Source organism: Camelus ferus, chromosome 32 (genome assembly GCF_009834535.1).
Source record: "Camelus ferus isolate YT-003-E chromosome 32, BCGSAC_Cfer_1.0, whole genome shotgun sequence".
Classification (NCBI taxonomy): domain Eukaryota; kingdom Metazoa; phylum Chordata; class Mammalia; order Artiodactyla; family Camelidae; genus Camelus; species Camelus ferus.
Genome location: NC_045727.1, coordinates 18,016,688 through 18,038,003, shown reverse-complemented (window position 1 = coordinate 18,038,003; position 21,316 = coordinate 18,016,688). Strand labels below are relative to the sequence as shown.

The following is a 21,316-nucleotide window of genomic DNA, read 5'->3' as shown; positions in this document are numbered from 1 at the left end:
AGCACTATTGTATTATCTGTAGGGATCCTATTCTGTACCTTATTCTTATCCTTTTTTTCTCATAGTAATTTTGGAACCTTCATTTTCTTTTTCCCTCTCTCATATTTTTATTTGTGTGTCGTTTTCCTGAGCTCTTGGAAGGCAGCTTGGTTCTGACCTGGCAGAGCTCCCTCTTCTGTCGTTGTCAGGTAGTGTTCAGAGCGTGGTGGCTTCCTCCCCGAGACTTCCTGACCTGCTTTTCTTTGGCCTTTCTGATTCCTTTGTCCATCCTATTTCTGCCCTGCTTAGATGTGATTCCGTTTCTGGGAATTTCTGCTCCGTGTGGGCCTGTCTCAGAAGGGAGTCCTCTGGTTGGCTTCTAGAGCACGGGGGTCTGGACTGCTGCAGCCCCTTCAGGCCTTTTTATTTCAGGTCCCTGTTCTCAAGTGCTGTTGGAGGAGGCAGAGCCCCTCCGGGTCCCACCGTGAGCTCATTTTGGCCTGCTCTTATCAGGCCTGTGGGGCGCCCCATTGCTGCCCCCTAGTTTTTTCCACGCAGAAGCCAGTGACACACAGGTCAGGGGCTGGCAGTGGTTCTCCTCCGCCCACTTGCGTTTGGGCTGTCACTTAGTTTTCTATAAATATTGTCCCTGTGATTTTGTTTTGTTATCTGCCTGCTCTGTGCTTTTATGAAGGGGCTTGGGAAGATCCCAAACTGGTGCTGCCACTGACGCCACCGTCTTCCCAGAATCCTTTGACGTTGCCCCTTTACTGGTGTTGCCAGAGTGAACATTTTGTAAATTAAATAATGCCTTGGGATAAATTTTCCTCCTACTTTTTTTTTTAAGCTCTTAAGTGTGGCACTGATATTTTAATCACTTAATGGCCCCCCAATCATTTGTTATCATTGTTGGGGGAATGACAAGAAGCGTTAGTAACTCAGCAGTTGAAAAGAAATTTTAACTGCCCCATCTGCTTCTTATACCTCATTTTCCTCTTTGTTCTCCTGATGGTGAAAGAACACCATCCGATAGATCGAATGGTTTCAAACGGCACCATTTATTATTACTTTTTTTAAAAGCACAGAACAGTTCTGTGTAGTTTCCTAAGCGTAAGCTCTTGGTAGTAGCCCCTGAGCTGGAAGTGCAGAGAGCGCACCAAGGCGCAGCTCTGAGAGAGGAGGGCGCTGGGAGAAGCCCAGGACTGGGGTTCTGAGCACCTGCAGGTCGCTCACGTGCTCTCAGCCTCAGTTTAAAAATAAGTAAATAAATAAATCAATAATGAAGCCAATCGCGAGAGGATCAAGGAAGGTATAAATGTGTAATGAGTTTTTTTTTGCAGTGAGTTTTGATGTATAACTATCGTGGATTCATAGCAGTAAGAATACATTTAGCAAATAATCCAGTAGAAAAAAATGCAATACAACCAGTTTACCCAATGAACTGTAAAAGGATTAAATCGATTTTAAAAACTGCTTTCGTATTTCTAGTATAATTCCATTAAGTCTTCCGCATTTAAGCCGTACTTTGTTAGTCTTGTGAGCATCGATTGCATGGCAGTGATGTCATGTTGACCGCAGATTTAGAGAAGGATGGCCAGCCCTGTGGTACATCCCTCCATCTTTCAGAGGTGGCTCCCTTAAGCAGCCTAAAAGTAAATTGTAATGGCATAGTTTGCCTTTGGTGTATTACTTTTTGAAGTGATGTTTTTATACCAGCAGATAGCAATGATATAAACCCTCTTCCCAGAGACTATTCTCTGCTCCTACGTTTTCCAGGTTTTTGGTACTGTGAGTTCTTTTCTCTAACAATATCTTCTCATAGAGAGTTTAAGACATTGTAGCCGTTGAGTATTTCACTTGGGAAAATTGTAGCTCCAAGAAAATAACAGTGCTTTGAATGGTACAAAGAACAGCCAAGGTGAGTTTAGAGAATGATGTGGATTAAACACTGTCCCTTCTCTGCAGGGTAGTAACCAAACACAAATGCAAAAACAAACAAACAAAAAGGTCAATTCAGACAAGTGGGGTTGCATAATTGGTTCTTCCAGAGTCTGGGAGAGGGAAAGATCTTGCAGGCAGAGCGTTCTTATTTGTCTTCACCTAGATGTTCTGACTGGTCCCAAATGGTTAAGTTTAAATAGACACTTTCCCCCCTCCCAAATCAGTGTTACACTCCTGTGGAAATCAACAAGATCAGACCCCCTTTACCCACTTTTGCTTCTATTGTAAATTTTCCTAGTGCGGTTTTTGCCTTGGAATAAACAGGGAGGTGGTGTAGTTGGAGATGAGAGTACGTTCCTCGGGGCTCCTGTCACCAGTCATTCCGCAGGACTTCCAGTTATTTCCTTTCTGTGCAGTTTGCCTCTGGGCCATTTGCCAGCAGGCATTGTAACCTGGGCACATTGGAACCTGCCTTCCAGGTCCTGACTTCTCAAGACCAGTGTTGTTCTCGGCGTCATGGTGCATTTAGGGCTGCCCCGACTCTGCCTCCTACCCCTTGGGGTGGTTGCATCAGTGGCTTCTGGAAGGGGTTGTGCTGCTCTGCAGCTGCTGTAGAATCTCCACTTCTTCCTGTCCCTTCAGAGCATCACCTCCTTCTTTCTCTAGTTGGAACTGGTTTCCTTAGCATTTAAAAAATACGGCCTTTGGGAGGAATAGCCCTTTTTATAGCTGTAACTCTAGTGCCTGGCCCAGTAGCAAGTTCATGATGGGTGATTAAAATAGGGAAGCAGTGTCTGGAACACTTTGGGTTTGCTTTAAATTTGCGCTGCATTTGGGAAATAAAACCATCAAACAAATGCACTTAAAAATTACTCTTTGAGAGAAACGCATGTTTCTTAATTTCTTCCACGTTTTTATTAGAACAGTTCTCTTGAGCTGTTCTTTTTCCATACTCAGAATTTCACATGCCAGCCATTTAGTAGTTCCTGAACTTGTGACTAAAGTGGTTTTTTTTCCAGAACCATGTTGGGTTTTCACTCGTATTGATTCCCTTTTTCATCTGGAAGCTCTTGGGACTGATTGTGTTTTTTTTTTCCTTTCTCTCAAAACAAAAGAAAACATTACCATAGTAATGTGTTGTCCACGTAGAACATGTCAGGAATACACGGTATTATTCAAAAAAGAAAAGGAAAGGAAACAGCCACAGCCGCGGGGAGAGCGGGAGGTCCCCGCTGGGCCGGGCGCCCAGGCAGGCGCCGCAGAGCGTGCTGGCCGCCGCCTCTTCTCTCCTCTCACCGCGTGTGTTTTTGAAAAAGCTGATTGGTGTTAGAGGACTTGCCGCAGCCATGGAACAGAAGAAAGCTAACCGACCAGCCTAGAGATCGGGGCCGACCTCCCCCGCGCTGACTGGCCCGGGCACGAGCCAGAGCCTTCACGCGTGTCGTGTCATGGACGTGAATATAGGGCTGAATTAACGGAAGACAAATTAATTTCATTCCACAAAATCCTGATGTTCAGACTTAAAAACCCGTGTTGGGGTCACAGTGGGCACAGTGACAGCAATAAAAATAACCATGGACATGGAGTAGATCTGCTTTTTTCTTTTTTTTTGCCAACCGCTGTCTGAAGTGTGTACCTGCTGGTTGCGTCTCAGCAGCAGCAGCAGCAGCCGCAGCAGCACATGCCAGGCAGGAGTCCGTCTCGTTTTACCTCAGGAAACACAGGCCCAGGAGTGAGTGCCAGTGCTGCCAGAGGTCTCCGTGTTTGCCATATTTCATGTTCGGGTAGCGCTTCGCCATGCAGAATGCTTCAGCTCGTTTGGCCTTTCCAGTCACCCCTGAGGAAGCAGAGCACTGCTGTCCCCAGTATCAGGGAAACTGAGGCTCCCGGAAGTGAAGTCCCTCCTTAAGGCTGACGTGGCCAGTCAGTGTCCTAGCCCTGGCAGGAGCCCGTGTCTCCTGACATCCAGGCCAGCATCTTTTCTGCCACCTCAGGCTGCGTCCCAGGTTATGCACGAGAAAACCGAGCAGGTCCCGGATGAGACTCCTGCCCTTTGTTGTCCCTGCCCTGCAGGAGGCAAGCCCTCTTCAGTCCAGACTGGTAGGTGGCCGGAGCAGCGGAGAGCCCTGCGGAGATGTGTCCGCACGGCGTGGGAAAGACTGACAGACGTGTCGGCTCTCTGCACAGCCCGCCAGCCGCACTTCCCAGCAGAGGCCTGAGCGCTGCTGTCTTCTCATTTCCTTGCACGGACATTTCCCATCACTGTCTCCTCCTGCTGGAAATCCGTGTTATCTTTTCACCCGGGGGCCTTTTCCCTGTCAGCCCCTCAGCCAGCCTCTTTGGAGCATCTGCTCTTTAGAAAAATGGCTCTCGGCACCTGTGCTTTTTATTTGGAAACTCGATACTTGAATTCCTTCCTTCTCCACTTCCTTCCTTCCCCGCTTCCACCTGTCACCTCGCTCCTCTTCACCCTTAGAGGGCATCTCCTCGGGAGGTCTTCCTGGACCCACCAGACTTGGGTAGCAAGAAGGTAACCTCGTGACACTTAATTTTCACTCGGCACTCAGCTTACACAAGCATTGCGTTGGTGACGTAGCCTGTGTGGCATCCTGGTGAAGAGGACAGGTAGTGACCGTCGCTGACACTTACCAGAGCCTCCCTCATGTCAGGCATTACTCTAAGTGCTCCCCATTCTTGTTCCCATGTTGGTCTCAAAACAAGCCGTGGGAGGGCAGGGTCATTATTGTTCCCATCTGATAGACTAGGGGAGTCAAAGCCCGGATAGCTTAAGTGACTGCCCCCAAAGTCAGTACCGCTGATACAGGCAGAATCAGTTGAAGTCTGCTCTAGGGCCAGAGCCGCGTTCTTCACTGCACTGTACTGTCTCTGCGTTTTGGGGGCACTGACTCTGGCAACGCACTGTGCTGGGACTTTCTCAACTTGCTTAACCCTCACAGCAGCTCTGGGAAGTACAGTATTGCTGCTTCCCTGTGCGGTGATGTGAGCCGTTTGCCTCGGTCCATTACAGCGAGAGGCCCGGGCGGGATTTGAACCAGGATCCGTTTGGCTCCAGAGCTCCTGCTCCAGGCATCTGCTTGTCTTTGCTGTCTCGCAGCTGACCCTGCTTTCTGCAGACCGTCGCCCCTCCAGAGCGCGGCCTGTGCTGTCGCTCTTCCCCCTTGCCCGGCACCTGGCCCGCCGGTACCGGGACCCCGCAAGGGAAGCGCTGCGCGACGGCATGAGCAGGGCGCGATGTGGGTGAGGGCCTGGTGGAGTGCGCAGGCCTCGCTGACGGAGCCACTGAATCTGCTGAAAGTGAGAGAGAGAAGGGACAGAGTTTCCTGATTTTAAAAATCACACAATAAACGTTTTGCCCCATCATTAAGATCTCGCCATCCAAGGAAAAGGTGGAGGGAGCAGCTAGAGGAAGGAAAAGGTGAAGTCCTGTCGTGAGCTCTGCTTTGCCCTTGGATCTAAGACCGGAAATGCTGATCATAACCAAAGCCTCCATCACTTCACGCCTCACTGGGGATTTAGAACATAGAAAGCGCACTGTTTAATTGTGGTCCGTCAGGCACTGAAGGTTTTAGGACCCCGGTAGGAGGCCCGGCAGCCTGTGGTCACAGTGCCACCTGGAGCTGGCAGCTGGTATTACCACTGTTTCGGTTCTAAGCGTGGGTCAGAATTCATCTTGCAAAACACATTTCCTGTTGAGTCACCAAAATCCCATGTCATAATTGCTTCTCTGCTGACTTCTCTGCTTTGAGCAAATCAGCAGTTGCTGTCTGTTACTTCAGTTCAAATTTCAGCCCTGCTTTACATTCAGAGAGCCAGGTTCAATTTCGAGCTGTTTTACTGATCATAAACCCTTGAATAAAAACAGTGCTTATCAGGATGGAGCAAACACGATGATGGAGGGTGACAGGTGCCCAGAGTCCCAGAAGAGCGGCCCGTGTCAGAGTCTGCTCTGTTGGGTGGAGGCTGTGGTCTGGGTGGGGGGTAGGGAGCAGCCAGGTGGACTCCCTCATGCCTTCCGTGCTTGTTTGCATCTGCCTTGTTTAAAATGTGCTGAGTGATGAAATTCAGGGGGAATTAGGTGATGTCCTAACCTCAGACCCTTGAAAGACAGGTTTATAATTGACCACTTAATTCATGACTGTTCCCCATTTTAGAATGGCAGACTTTTTGTTTCATTTTTTGCAGGACAGGAGAACTGAGCTGAACCTTAACCACTCCGCCGATCCAGATCCCTGCCTGCCACTAAGTGATCGAAACAGGCAGTTGTTTGTCTCCTCCTTAAAAGTCCCCAACAAAGGAAAATTCCATCTCTCACTTGTTCCAGTGTTGAGCATGACTTTTTCACTGGCCAGCTGTAAATTTGTTATGAACTAGTCTCATAAAATCTTTTTTGGTAGAAAATGTGCTTGTTTAATCTTCATATAGAAGGAGATAATTGTTTTAAACTTTAGCCCTTTCACAGACTTCAGTATTACTTAATTTCTGGTTTTAAAGCCTTACTGAGATAAAATGCACATACACTTCACTCATTAAAGTGTACAATTCGTGATCTTGAGTGTTTTCACCACCTCAAAAAAGAACCACATATTCTTCAGCTGTCGTTCCCCTCCCCACCACCAAACACTAAGAACCATCAATCTACTGTGTCTATATTTTCCTTTCTGGACATCTCATACATACGGAATCCTACACTCTGTGGACTTTCATTCGCTGGTTTCTTTTCCTTAACCTTACATCTTCAGGCTCCATCCATCCTGTCCACATGTCAGTACTTCACTCCTTTCTGTGGTCAAGATACTTCTTTGTGTATCACATTTTGTTTATCTGTTTGTTGGTTGCCAGACATTTGGGTGGTTCCCACCTTTCGGCTATTATGAATATTGCTGCTATAAAATTTGTGCACAACTTTTTGTGTGGACGTATGTTTTTGGTTCTCTTGGGTAGATGCCTACAAGTGGAATTGCTGGGTCATATGGTGACTCTGTGTTTGATCATTTGAGGAACTTCCAAACTGATTCCCACGGTGGCTGCACCATTTTCCATTCCCAGCAGCAGCGCGTGAGAGCTCTGAATTCTTTACATGTCTTTGATTGCAAACTTTTAGTGGGTGTGAAGTGCTGTTTTATTGTGGTTTTGATTTGCATTTTCCTGATGACGAATAATGTTGAGCATCGTTTTATGTGCGTTTTTACCATTTACGTATCTTCCTTTAAGGAATATCTGTTTAGATTCCTTGCCCATTTAAAAAACTGGGTTCTTTTCCTTTTATTGTTGAGTTGTAAGTGCTCTTTATATATTCTAGATAAAAGTTCCTTATCACACAGATGACTTCCACGTTATTTTCTCTCATTTGTGTGTTGTTGATTGTCACTTCCTTGATAGTGTCCTTTGAAACATGAAAATTTTTAATTTTGATGAGGTCCAATTAATTTTTCTCTTTTGTAAGTTTTCTATACTACTTGTTACAAAACTATTAGGTATCTTTTCATTTCCCAAATGTAAAATTACAGAAAATATGTTTGAAAAACTGCGCCATGCCCCAAGAACCTTTAGTGGGTGAACAGACTTCGCTGCAGGCTTCATCCCAACTCTTCTCTTCACGGGTGCTTTGACTGTTTTGCATTTTCCTTTCAATTTTTTGCATGCTTTCTAACTGGAGAGTTTTGAGCTTAACAGGGAATTTAAAGTGAAATCTCCACTAATACTAAATAAAAGCAGAGAGGTAACATTTTGTAGCCCTTATGGATACTCTGATCTTTGATATCCTGTTATGTTTGAAAAACAACTGCATGCGTTTCACCACATCTGCCTTTCATCCCAAGGCATTGTGTGTTCCGTCTGTGCAGAGCAAAGGCTCCAAACTGGGTGGCCACGGTGACTGTGGTGACGAAAGCCCATCTCTTTCATCTGGATCGTCTTTCTTCCTTTCCCAACAGGTGTGGCAGATCCCAGAGAATGGACTCACCCTTTCCCTGACCGAGCCCGTGGTCATTTTAGAAGGCCACTCAAAGAGAGTTGGCATCGTGGCCTGGCACCCGACGGCCCGCAACGTGCTTCTCAGCGCAGGTAGGAGCCGAGCAGGCCCATCCTTTCCCCTCGCCCTCACCTTCCCAGCCCTCTGTGGAGGGAGTAGCCACTGCGCTGTGACTGTGGACTCACTGCTTTGAAGCAGATCATTAGGGATCTGTGGTGGGTGCTGAGATGGGGAGCCCCCAGCCCGCATGCGCGTGAGCGTAGCGGCCACTCGGGCGGTTCCGTGGAAGCTGTGGACGTCCTGCTTAGGACGCTTGCTTGCTGGAAAGGTCAGCAGGCTCGTGGTTCCCGCCAAGGCCTCCACGGACCACAGCTGGTCTTGTCCCTGAGGTAGACGGAGCCCGAGCGGGAGCCAGGAGCCTGGGTTCCAGCTCTGGTGTTGCTGCCAGCTCTGGGGTGATCCTGTGAATCAAATATCCGTTTGAAAAATACTTTGATGTGTCTCCTTATACACATAGTCCATTTATATTACAGAGAATATATATAAACAAAAGCAAGAAAATAAGAATCACTTATAATTCCACCACCCGGAGGGAGCGTCATCATTACCGTTTTACTCTTCTTTCCAGGAGGTATTTCTGTGCCCAGAAGTGATTTTACACACAAAGATGGGTTTAGACACTTTACCCATGACCTGCTTTCTGCACTCAATGGCACACTGTGGTCCTTTTCATGTGCTATTAAATGTCCTATGATCTTTTTAATGACTCCATTAATAGTCCATTGTCTGGGTACCTCCGTTTATTTAATTAGTCCCCTCTTTTTGGACACTGAGGTTGTTTCTGACTTTTCACTGTTAAACAGCACTGCAGTGAACGCTTGTGACCTAACCTTAGTGTTCCTACTGGTTTCCCACTCGTGGTTTCCAAGTGTCATCTTACCGAAATGTTTTTCTTTGTCTAAAATTTGAGATTTTATCTTCTCTTATAGAATAAGCAATACAGAGAACAGGAGGGAGCTTTGTGGGGTGATGAAAATGTTCTAGATCTTGAATGTGATGGTTGCTCACATGAATATACACGTTTGTCAAAACTTAGCGAGTATATACTTTAAATGGGAGGAGCATTGTGTTCTGTGCAAACTATACCATAATAAAATTGGCTTATAAAAAAAAGCAGTGCTAATGTTAGTGGTAGAATTTTACAGATCTTTCTCCTCACCAGTAAAAAGGAAGGGAGCAGTTCCGTTTTTAACTGGGAATGAAAGGTATTTATGATATAGGGCATTAAGCTGAAAATCTAATGCCCGGTACCTATTGAAACCAAGAGCTACTTTTCTTAAAAAAAAAAAAAAAGAAAAGTAGGATTCTGTTTTTAAATCACAGTTGACTATAACTAGGAACCCTTCCCGTGTTCTACTCAGACCCTCAGTCTGCTGAGACGAGAGAACAGTTCCAAGGGTGGAATTCCGTGATGGGGACGCCCTGCTGCCGCCTCCTTGAGGTCAGACTTGGCCGTCAGCCGCGGACCGAGCCCCAGTCTCCCTTTTACAAGCAAAGGGGAATGCCCGATTGCAGCGCCGTGCGTTTTTTTTTAAGACTGTATGATCCATGCACAGTGGCTGAAAGTTACCTGCTTGCCTGTGATGAACGAGGCAGAGGAAGGGCCGCATCTCCGTCCCAGAGCTCAGCCCCAGCTCTTCATACTGTTGTGCAGTTCTCCCCCCCCATTGCCTCCCTCTGACCCTTAGGTCACTTGGGTGTCCTGGCTGTTGATGGCTAATTTTCCTAAGTGCTTGCACAACTAGCTTATGGATAGGAGTCCACCTTCAGGAGGGGCCAGCCCTTATTTTGCTTCATCCTTGATCTCCTGTTCCAGAAGCAGCAAATGGTGCCTGTTTTGAAAGGGGCCGGGGGCTCTTGGGGCCAGCTCAGGAACGGAGGGTGGAGTTGGTGAGCTGAGGGGCTGTGGCTGGGTCGACCTTGTGGCCTCTTCAGGGATCAGTTTCTGAGTTCACGTGCCTTCTTGATTACAGTTTGGGCTTCTCAAATCAGGCTAGTCTTGGCCTATTTTTCTCCCCCTTTAAAGATAAGATCTGCTGTGAGCAGGTGGCTAGGTCAGTCCTTGGGTTCCCTTCGCTTACTGTAATTTACATGCTTTCATCCATGACCGCGTCTTACAGCATCAGCGATCGGAATAACCTATCCAGCCTTTTTCTTGAGCATCTGAAACCGTTATTTAAACCCTTTATTTTTAGATCCTCTGGGGAAGAAATGAGCTGTATTAATTTTGATGCTTATTTTACTAGAAAAGGAAACTTACAATCACTCAGGGTCCACCATCCCAGTTAGGTCTTAAAAAAAAAAGGATTCGATTTTCTTGTAGTTCTTTGTTTTTTGTGTCGTTGGTGTTTTTGTTTGTTTCATGTGAACCCAAACTTAAGCTCTGTTTTTCCTTGAACATCTTTCTTTTATACAAAATTTTTTTCTTGGTCACTGCAGTTTTTAACTCCCAGTAAGTAGGGCTTTGTACAGTTCACATCTTCGTTTCGATACACGTGTATTTAGCCTCACTGCACTTTTGGTTTTCACAAACGTGCTGCTGTTCAGGTGTTTCTCATCTCCCAGGGGTGTGGTTTTGCTTGCTTTCAGGTTGCGACAATGCCATCATCATCTGGAACGTGGGGACGGGAGAAGCCCTTATAAACCTGGACGACATGCACTCGGACATGATCTACAACGTGAGCTGGAACCGGAACGGCAGCCTGATCTGCACAGCTTCCAAGGACAAGAAAGTCAGAGTGATTGATCCCCGGAAACAGGAGATCGTCGCTGTATGTATTCTTCGGACGAAAGCCCCGGTGTTGGGCGCGCTTCAGTGAGCGAGAACGCCTGCTTTTCAGGGCAGGTGGGGAGGCTGCACTCCTGGTCGGCTGACCCTTGCCGTGTGCCAGCGCCAGACCGAGAATCAGAAAAGGCTCGTCCAGCCCCCCTTCTCTTCAGAGTTGCACCTTTCCCAGCTTTTCCCTACGCCTTCCCTCTCTTCCTGGTGACCCTTTTTCACAAAGAAACAAAGGTTCTATCAGCATGCTAGAGTCCTCAAGAGCTTGGGGGCCTAGAGCAGCTCCCCACACGGTCTGCCGCTGGCTGGCTGAGGGCTAAAGGCTGGCAGGTTGATTCCCTGCCCTGTTCCCCAGTCGGTCATTAAAGGGCCTCACAGGACACAGCCTGGTCTCTGGGTAGTGCTGCGTGCTAGCTCTGCCCCCTGAGCTAGGCCTCAGGAGAATGACAAAAGGTGAACATTCGGCACCTGAGTCCGGTTGAAATGGCCTGTGTTGGATCCAGAGATGCCTCTCTTCCGCCCACTCTGTTCCCCTGTGATTGTCCTTCTCTGAGACACATGACTCTTTGCCCGTGTTTCTTCTCAAGAGTCGGGCTACAGTCGTGGCTAGTGCTTACCGAGCGCTGGGGACTTGTCCGGCCTCATGCAGCGAGCGTGCTTTCTCCTCTAGAACCTTCCAAGGGCGGGGCTAGTGCAGTCCCACTGAACAGACGAGGTTAAGGAAGGGGTTTGCCAGGCTAGGCTTTGTGTCCTGTGAAGTGACTAGAAGCTGCAGGGTGGGTCCACTCTTCAGGTTATTATCCTCTTGAGAAACGGACATTTGGCAGAGCCTTTTTGTGTGTTTTATTTTGCGGTGCATGGACTTGGGTTGGCAGCAGGGCATGGGGAAGGACCAAGGCTTTTCAGTCCAATCCTGGCACTCTTACTTGGCAACTTGCTGAGGGACCTTGGCCAGAGGGCTTCGTGTCACTGTGTTTTGTCCTCCTTCAGGAAGGGGAGGTGGTTAATACGGACACACGCACGTGAGCACACCCCTTTGATGTGAATTGCATGTGGGGTGTGGTTAGGTTCACTGTCTGAGCCCCCACCCTCCCACCCATTTTTCCTTCTTCAGTCTGCATGTGTGTGAGGTGCCCGTCTGCTCTCTCCCCAGGAGAAGGAGAGAGCGCATGAAGGAGCACGTCCCATGAGAGCCATCTTTCTGGCCGACGGCAACGTCTTCACCACTGGTTTCAGCCGCATGAGCGAGCGGCAGCTGGCCCTCTGGAATCCGGTACGGCCCTCCCCAGCCCGTCCCCAGCCTCGCCCCTACCTGCGCAGGCCTGCAGGCCTGCGCATTCTCGCTGCTGAGCCGGGGTTTGGGTTGGTCAGTGGATCCTAGGATTCTTCCTGTCGGTTGCTGACCTCCCGCTTGTCTTAAATTGGATGTGAAATTCTCATCCTCACTGGAGACTTACTGCTAAATGTATTTTAAAAATGCGTTCTTGAGACTCCCAAAGAGTCTGTGTTGACTGTGTTTTTTAGAAAGAATGCATGAAGAATCCAGTGTTTTAGACTTGGGAAATAAAGTTCTAAACTTAGTTAAAATATTTTGTAAGAACATGATCTGATGTCTAAGTCAAAAAAGTCCTGCTTGGGAAAGTGTTCCTAACAGCACAAGTGGGAAATACGTGCTGAGCTGCAGGTACGCCATGACCCCACTCTGTGCGTCTGTGTGTTGGAAGGAAATAGGCCGAAGCGGTCATTGTTTCTGCCACCCACTGGGCTGTGGGATTATGGGGTATGGGAGGATTTTTCTAATGCTTTTTTCCTTGTACCTTTTAACTTTGTAAAGACCATAAGTTTATTTTTTAATAATAAAAAAAAGTACTTCAAAAAAAGCAAGTAGTCACAGAGGAAAAGGGCTTCTCGTCTTTGTTGTGGACGCACACTGACGTGTGCGGTAATCATGTCAGACCAACACGGTTTCCAGGGGGGTTGGATTCCATTTAGTGCTCCTATTGGCAATTACACGTATGGGCATTATACATGCATTGTTTAAACTTTCATTATTTCAGGGAAGTAGCTAACTTAATTAGGGAAGAAAGAATGTATGCTCTTAAAAAGTTTATCTTTTAAAAATGTGTGTGTGTGTATATGTATGTATTTTTTTTCCTTTTCAGAAAAATATGGAGGAACCAATTGCTCTTCATGAAATGGACACTAGCAATGGGGTGTTGCTGCCTTTCTATGACCCCGACACCAGTATCATTTACTTATGTGGGAAGGTAAGCAGTAATTTTGCTGTTTGATATTAAATGTAATCCTGTAGGAAGAGTTTATCCTTCAGAGACTTAGTCAGTGGGCAGTTGTGTAGAGAACAGGGCTTCGTGGGTCCGAGCTCTTGAGGGCCTCAGAGACCCCCCAGAGGTTCTCCTTCCTGGAGCCCAGTGCTCAGGCCCAGGCCTTGAGGTCATGTGGTCAGACCCAAGTGTAGAAGGTGACAGTTATTATAGGAAGACCCCACACTGAGCTCCGAAAACCCTCCTCCTGCCTGATGACCTCTGCCTGGCCGCAGGGATGGTAGCTTTATTACGTGCTATTCCTTCATTTTAGGAGGTGGTGACTCCAGTATTCCTGATTCTTTTGTAGGCTCAATCTTCCTTAGAATGTTTGTGGTTGAAATAAATGCATGAGTAACACTGGAGCTGTTGTGCGTTATGTGTTCCCTTCCCCAAACCTGTTAGTCCCTCGCTGGGTAAAGCAGCGGCTGCTTCACTTTTGTTCAAGCTGCTGGAGCGAACTGCAGGCCTGCCTGACATTTTTATCGGTCAGCTTCTGAGAAACTGAGATCTTATCTGTTTCCTTGAACATTATTTCACTTGAGATGTTAATAGCTGCCGCAGACTGCATCCTTACCCAGATGTTAGGCACTGGGTGGAAGGTTATTGTGAGCATGTAGATACAAATAGTGTGTGATTAGCTTCTCTTCGCTGGATTAGATGGTTACATCACTGAACACATGGAAATGATGAGAAAGGAGAGGGTTGTTAGGGCAGAGGCCCGCCTTGCTGCTTGTCACTTCTTCTTACACGTGTGCCTCTCCCCTCTGCCGGGCAGGACTCCCTTCGTTGTTCAGGGTCCTGAAACTGTGTGGTGGTTATTTACTCTCAAGAGGGACTAGCGTATGCTGCAGGTCTTCAAAAAAAACTCTGACCATTCTAAGCAAAATTATCACAGAACTGGACACATTGCAGTGGGATGGCGTTACTGTCTGGAGTTAAAGGGTACTTGCTAAAACTAATGTTTCCTAATTAGAAAAATCTTACTTCTTATCATCTGATAGTCCGGGTGAGTGTCCTCAGGTCTGTGAACACTGCTGTGCGCCAGTGAAGGGATGCTGAAATCAGCAATTGCCCTCTAGGTCCTCCTGGGCTTTTGTTTTGTTGGTTGGTTGGTTAAAGCTGAGTTGTGGAGCAGTTGTTGGGCAGAGGTGTTAATCTTTCTGCCCTGACTCTGACTTGGTTGTTGAGACCCAGTGCAGTAAAATCAGGGGCCTTCAGGAAGGGGCATACAGTGCTGTTTTTAAAAGGTGTGAGAAAGAAAAATACCATATGATATCGCTCATATGTGGTATCTAAAAAAAAAAAGCGACACTATGAACTCATCTACAGAACAGAACCAGACTTGCAGACTTAGTAAACAATCATGGTTACTGGGGAAAGGGAGAGGGAGGGGATAAATTCAGGACTTTGAGATTTACATGTGTTAGCCATTGTATATAAAAATAGATTTAAAAGAAAGTTTAATCTGTAAAGCACAGGGAACTATGTTCTATATCTTGTAATAACCTTTAATAGAAAAAAAATAATATAACAAATATATGTATGTACATACATGACTGGGATATTGTGCTGTGCACCAGAGATAGACACGTTGTAACTGACTGTACTTCAATAAAAAATATATCTATAAAATAAAATTAAAATAAAAACAAAAAATATGGTTTAAAAAGGGGGGGGAGGTGTGCTCTCATTTCGTAAGTGAGGACTTGCTCTGCCAGGAAGAGAGACCGTCGTGTGCTTTCGGCAAGCCTCTTGGGGGAAGAAGAGCTCAGTCACGGGGTGGAGTCCCAGTCAGTCCCGGGTTTACACAAGAGGGGAGAGACACCCACCCAAGCTGGGTGTTTCGATTCACGTTAAGCACTAACTAGTCTCCGATTTCTCGCAGGGCGACAGCAGCATTCGCTATTTTGAGATCACGGATGAATCCCCATACGTCCACTACCTCAACACCTTCAGCAGCAAGGAGCCTCAGAGAGGGATGGGGTACATGCCCAAGAGGGGGCTTGACGTTAACAAGTGCGAGATCGCCAGGTAAAGAGTTGGTGTGTAAAGTGCTCAGGTTGCTGTCCCCGCGCGAGTTCCCCACGTGGCTCTCCCTGTGAGCGCGCCGTCGAGGTGTAGAATTCCTCTCTCCTTTCCTGCCCGTTCTTAGAAATGTGGAATTTTAGAGCAGGAAGGAACCATTCAAAATCATTCAAACCAACTTTGCCCTCCCCGTTCTTCAGATTATAAACTTGAAATGCAGCAGTTTAAGTGGCTTAGCTGGGGTGTATCACACGCTGATTTAAGTAGTGAAACCTTCATCTCTTGTCTTCAGGCTGCAGCTGGGCCAGTGTCCCCAGGGAGGCAGCCAGGGGCGAGCCTGGCCCTGGGAGGGAAATGAGGGATGGGTTTCCTGCCCTGTGTAGGGACCAGCCAGGTTCCAAACTGGGCTGTGGACCCCACGGATCCAAAACTAGAGGAGCAAAGCTCTGTGGCGGGTGTTAGGTTAGCCTGACTGAGGGCGCCGAGCCGGGTTATAGAACTTCTGCCTCTCCGTACTGCTCTGGAATTTTAAAAAATTTATGTTGTGTAATGCCAGTGGCCTTCCTAAGGGGCAGGCTTTTTTCTCAATACTAGTCAGCAAAAGATAATCAGTGAGATTTGCTGACTGCTGGCCATTTTAAACAACAGAATAACTTAGTATTACGTAGTCAGGCATCAAATCACACCACACATTCTTATAACACTACATTTATATGGACATTTGTCTAAATATGCTGTGCTGGTCACGCAAATCATTGACACTTGACATCTTTAAAAATAAGTAGGTAAGACATTTTTATGAGCCCTTTTTTATATTAATCACTCCAGGGATTTTTCTTGAAAAATACATTCAACTCTATAGCTAGAATAAAGAAGGAAAGCTGTCACAGATCATTGTAAACTGTGGTTTAAACCAAGCTAATCAAAATGTGGTTCAGAAGAGATGGAACCTGAACTTAAAAATAACATTGAGTATTTGGGAACACATTTGTCCTACTGTCATCTAAAAGTTTGAAAGACTGAAGTCGGCACTTTGTATTTGCAAGTTCCAAATCCATGGGATTGAAAATAATTCAGAAATAAAAATTCCAGAAGGTTCCAAAAAGCAGAACTTGAATTTGCGGCCCATGGGAAACTACTTACGTGGCATGTGCAGCTGTTTACGTGGCATTTACGTCACGTCGTACCTGGGCGTTGTAGGTAACCCAGAGGTGATTTAGAGTCCGAAATGCCGGGCCACTTTATTATACAAGGGACTTGCGCCTCCACGCGCCTCTGTGTCTGTGAACCAGCCCCCTGCGGGTACCGAGTGGAAGCAGGCCTTCAGGGCGCTCCCTGTTGACTCAGTGTTCCCGCAGCTGCGCCACGTGTTGGGCACTGCGCTGACCACGCGGCTCGGACCACCTCTCCCGCTCCTGACCACGCTGTGAGGTGGGGGCTGGTTTTACCTACCCCGTGGATGAGGAACCCGGGCTGGGTGAGGTGGGCACGCACCCAGGCCTGGTGGGCCAGTCTCTCCGCCACTCTGCCAACTGCAGGGTTTTGTGCTTTGTGTTTCCATGTTTTGGATAATTGCAACTTTTTCTCGAGTGTTAATGCATGATGTGGTTTGCTTAGATGCCAACATTTAATTCAGAGCATTGTTTTCGTTTCCTTTTTAAAATCCTCTTTGTACTGACAGATGTTCAGCCAGCTCAGATTGGCAGAAGGCCTGGCCCCCAGGCCGCAGATGCGAGCTGATACGTGGGTGTCTGTCGTCTCCTGGCTGTTGACTTGGTGATTTTCTCACCAGCGCATCCTTGTCGGTCATCGTCTCCCCACAGTTGATCTGCCCCCAGATAACTGGAATTTGACTGTCACTGTAATGCAGAGACCTCCACTCCTGGTTCCTGTCTCCCATCTGCCATTTCCTGGCATAGCTACTCTGGGCTTTCGCCTTTTCATCTGTGACATGGGAGCGCTGAGCTCTGCGCACTGCCCAGGGTGCGTGGGGTGAGGCCCCGGGGAACGCAGCGCGCCCAGGAGTGGTCGTCGTCAAGCCTGTTGCTTGACCTCCTGTTTCACTTAATGAATGCAACTTTGCCTTTTTTCTCCCTTGAAGATTCTTCAAGCTCCATGAGAGAAAGTGTGAGCCTATTATCATGACTGTCCCCAGGAAGGTAAGCGCCCGGTTTTCTAGGCAGTCCATGTTTAAAAAAGATCTTAAAACCCGAGGCCTTTCTCCTTCCTTACCTGAGGGTTTCTCCACAATGTCTCGTGCAGTCTGACCTTTTCCAAGATGACCTGTACCCTGACACGGCGGGGCCCGAGGCAGCACTGGAGGCCGAGGAGTGGTTCGAGGGGAGGAATGCAGACCCCATCCTCATCTCCTTGAAGCACGGGTATATTCCAGGCAAAAACAGGGATCTCAAGGTGGTCAAGAAGAACATTCTGGACAGCAAGCCCACGGCAAACAAGAAGTGTGACCTGATCACTGCCCCCAAGAAAACCGCAGACGCAGCCGGCGTGGTAAGGGCCGCAGGACCCCAGGGTGCCCTGGGCCTGGTCCTCTTGGAAGTGCCTTCCAGCCCAGGCGTCTGTGAGCACTGTCCCAACCGGACAGACAGGGTTCAGTCAGTGGTAACAGGCACTATTTACGGAAGCCTCCCTGTCACGCAGCGTTTATGACTTTGGCCCCATTAGCTCTGTTTTTTATGATGACCAGGATAGAAGTCAGTCTGTCACCGTCTCCAAGAGTGAACAGGAGCCTCTTGGGGATTTTTTTTTTTTAAACTATCTTTCCCCAAACTTTTTACACCCATCTCTGATTTGGGTAGAAACGAAACATGAGGGCATGGGGTCCCAGGTACTGGGAAGAGGAGGCCTTGGGAAGGAGAAGCTTTAGAAGTTGCTGAGTGTTCGAGCAGCATAAGGAGCTGGCAGTGAGTGGGACCTGGCGGCACAGATGATCCGGGACAGGTACAGTTCAGTGGTAGAGCGTGTACATGGTGCGCTCGAGGTCCTGGGTTCCATCCCCAGCACCTCTGTTAAGAGGCGGGGGTGGTGAGATGATCTTGGGCATCTTGGCAAGAATTCTTTCCGTGGCTTGAAGGAGACCAGGGTCTGACATTGAAAACCCGTGTGGCCACAGGAGGGAGCAGCTGCTGGGAGAGTGGGGTCAAGACAGGGAAGACAGGGGAGGAGCGTCGGCAGGCTGTGGAGTGGAGTTTGGGCGCCAGGGGTCTGTGAATGAGGAGGGAGTGGAAAGAAAAGGCACTGTGCCCTCAGGAGCTGGTGTTTTGGCCATGACCGTGGAAGCCGTGTGAGGCACCATGACCTTGGGTCTGCGACGTTTGTGGATGAATCAGCTCTGGAGGGAGAAGCTCAGGCTCTTTAGAGGAGCAGACAGGGCTAGGGACTTGGCTCCCAAGAAGGACCCTCTCTAGGAGCCGATAAGAACGCTGTAGCCCTCACCCTGGTCATAGAGGTGACTCCGGATGGAGGTGATGGGGCTGTGGGCTGGGCGGCCCTGCAGGAGCCAGTCTTCTCCTGCAGCTCAGTTGTATCCCGGGGGTCCCTGTCCAGGCAAGTGCACAGGCGCGGGGCCAGAAGCTGCGCCTGGTGCCCGGCCGCTCTGCTCCGGTGTCAGGTGGGCGGGCCCGCACACGTGGTGTTGGTACAGGGCCCCACCTGCGGCCGCGGCCTGCCGCTTCCAGGCTAGAAAGTTGCACTCACACCTCGTACCTGGGCTGAGCTCTGCTGCTTTTTAGTCACCCTCTTCCCCCTCTCCCCCTTTGTTTCCTCAGCAAAATGAAGCCAAGTTGGATGAGATTTTAAAAGAGATCAAATCCATAAAAGACACAATCTGCAATCAAGACGAGCGCATTTCCAAGTTAGAACAGCAGATGGCGAAGATAGCAGCCTGAAGGTGCGCCCCCGCCCCAGGGGAGCAGGACGGCGCTGGCTGGCGGTCGGTGTGGTCCCAGGGAGGGCGAGAGGGAGGCACTGCCGTTCAGGCTGGCTGCCAGCCATAGGCCACATTCCAGTAAGACTCAATTCGTCTCCCAAATTTGCAGAAACAAAATGTGATTTAAAAGCTGAGCTTTTTACCAGAAAGCTTTTTTGATGTTTTAAGTGTTCTGTGACTTATCGAAACTTTAAAAGACAAAAGTGCTACTTTGGAAATCCCAGATATTCTGAATTTTAGAAAACCAGTCGATCCTGATGCAGTGTCCTGCCCGAGTACCTTTTTTTCCCAAACAAACAGGGACCAATGCCACATTGCTTTTTTACATTTCTTTTTTTTTTAACGTTGCCAAAACCAAAAGTAGCTTTTTTTTCCCCTTTGTATTTTGCTACTTTGCAGTATTTGTGCGTGGAGTTTTTTTTTCTTAATTTGAAAGGGACAGCACTGTGTATGTTTATAAACTAAATGAAGATAAGATATTATTTTGTATAAACATTCATCTGAGAACAATCAGAGCAGTCGCCATGTCGTGCGGGCTTCTTTGCAGCACAAACCTGGTCATCAGAATGACTGCGCAAAAGGAAGACTTGAAAAATCACGTGGATTTGTGTCACCACCTCTCTCCTTTCGTTGAGTCTTCTGATCAAAAAAAGCTCACATCGAATTGTTTCCTTTCTCTTTTCTAGAAATTGGGTGGTTGTACCAGAATGGAATTTTGCCTCTTGGTTTTATCCTGTGCTTCAGATGATTATAATCTAACCTAAACTAGCATGTGTTTCTCTGCGGTTTTGTTACACACGTAGAATCTATGGCATTCATCACTTTAAGGTCATGTTTCAGGTTTTGGTCAATACTTGACAGGGGTGCCCAGGACAAGAAGCCACCCGTGCTTGGAGTGTGCCTTCTTGTCCGTTTCAGCAGCTTGCCTGGCCCCCGAGTAACTGGGGGGCTGCGGACTAGGGCTTGGAGGGGAGCGTTGGCCCCTCTGCTTTCCAGCGTATCCCGTGCTGTACCCACACTGTCCCCGAGCTGTGCTGGGGGCAGAACCCCACCCCTACCCCCACCCCTGCACCGCTGGAGCTCCCGCCCTTCCTTCCCTCCCCTCAGTGTGCAGCCCCATCTCTCAGGGCTCCCCCTGGCCGTCCCTCCCTCCTCCTGCCTTTCAGTTCTAGCTGCATTCTGCTTAAACGAGGCCAGCGGGTGCTACTGAATGCTGAGTCTACGGAGAAGGGTCAAGTAGGAGGCAGGACCAGGAGGGCAGATGTCTGCTGTGGCTTTCGTGGTGCAGCTTGTCCCTGTGTGGCCTCCACACAAACCCACCCACTCGCCCCGCAGCTGCACCGTGCTGGGTCCAAGCACAGTGGTTCCCTGGACTGGGGCTCAACACTGAGCCCCGACGGCCTGTCCCGCTCCCGGGTCAGCTAGAACTTCTCTCCATATCCATTTCCTCAGAGTGCATGCTCGAGAAACCAGAACTAAGGGAGCCTCTGCTTTGGAAGGGCTGAGTGTCTAACAGGATGGGAATCATGTCATGCCATTGGGACCACGGCAGGGACGCTTGCACACGCTTGTGCTGGTGTGGGGACGGGTCGGGCCTGGCTGGGCGCGACTGTGTGCGGGAGCCAGGATGAGGCTGAGTGTGGTGACGGTGGGTGGGCTGGGGTGCACTGGGGGTGACGTCCACGTACAAAAGGTACCGTGTTCTTAACCAATCCTGGGATTGCCGTCTCCACAGTTTCAGGGCGTCTGAATGTGGTTTTGTGTGTGTGTGTGTGTGTGTGTGTGTGTGTGTGTGTTTTAAATATTAAAGTGGATAATGAGATGTAAAGAAAACAGTAATTACAGTGATTTATATTCAAATGTGTATGTATTTCTTTATCAACGTAAATCTGCTGAGGACCTTCATTTTTAAGATTCAGAAATATTTTAAGGTTCTGATATCCAGTTAATTAAGTAAACAAAATTGTTGTTGATGGTGGTAAAACACCAGAGGGATTGTGGTTCAGAGACAAGAGGTGGTCAAGGGAGAGCTACCCTGATCTTAGTGTGGAGCTTAGGGCTTATTTAATGAACGGGTGCCCCGCCAGGCACAGAGTTGGCGCTCTGTGGATTATCGTTCCTGTTTTGTATTTTTTTTTTTTTAAGCCGTGCTATCCCGGAGGAGAACCAGCGAATTACTCCTAGATCGGCTCTTATAGAGCAGCCGTCGTGTTCTGTCAAAACACTTGCTTCCATTTTTCAAAGATAAAAAAAAATCATTGATTACAAAA

The 21,316-nt window shown here is 48.1% G+C and overlaps 1 protein-coding gene across 3 annotated transcripts in view; it reads left to right on the top strand.

Annotated features, from left to right (window-relative positions):
• The window catches only part of CORO1C (coronin 1C), a 69,184-nt gene extending 47,868 nt beyond the window's left edge, over positions 1–21,316 (top strand). For 2 of the 3 annotated variants that reach the window (XM_032472029.1, XM_014551899.2), the window contains exons 4-11: positions 7,875–8,004; positions 10,562–10,743; positions 11,905–12,024; positions 12,914–13,018; positions 14,961–15,106; positions 17,202–17,259; positions 17,363–17,608; positions 18,886–21,316. In XM_032472029.1, coding sequence (XP_032327920.1) covers positions 7,875–8,004; positions 10,562–10,743; positions 11,905–12,024; positions 12,914–13,018; positions 14,961–15,106; positions 17,202–17,259; positions 17,363–17,608; positions 18,886–19,005 — 1,107 coding nt within the window. In that variant the 3' untranslated portion in view covers positions 19,006–21,316. The remainder of the gene's footprint in view (positions 1–7,874; positions 8,005–10,561; positions 10,744–11,904; positions 12,025–12,913; positions 13,019–14,960; positions 15,107–17,201; positions 17,260–17,362; positions 17,609–18,885) is intronic. The other variant, XM_032472030.1, reaches the window with a different exon arrangement.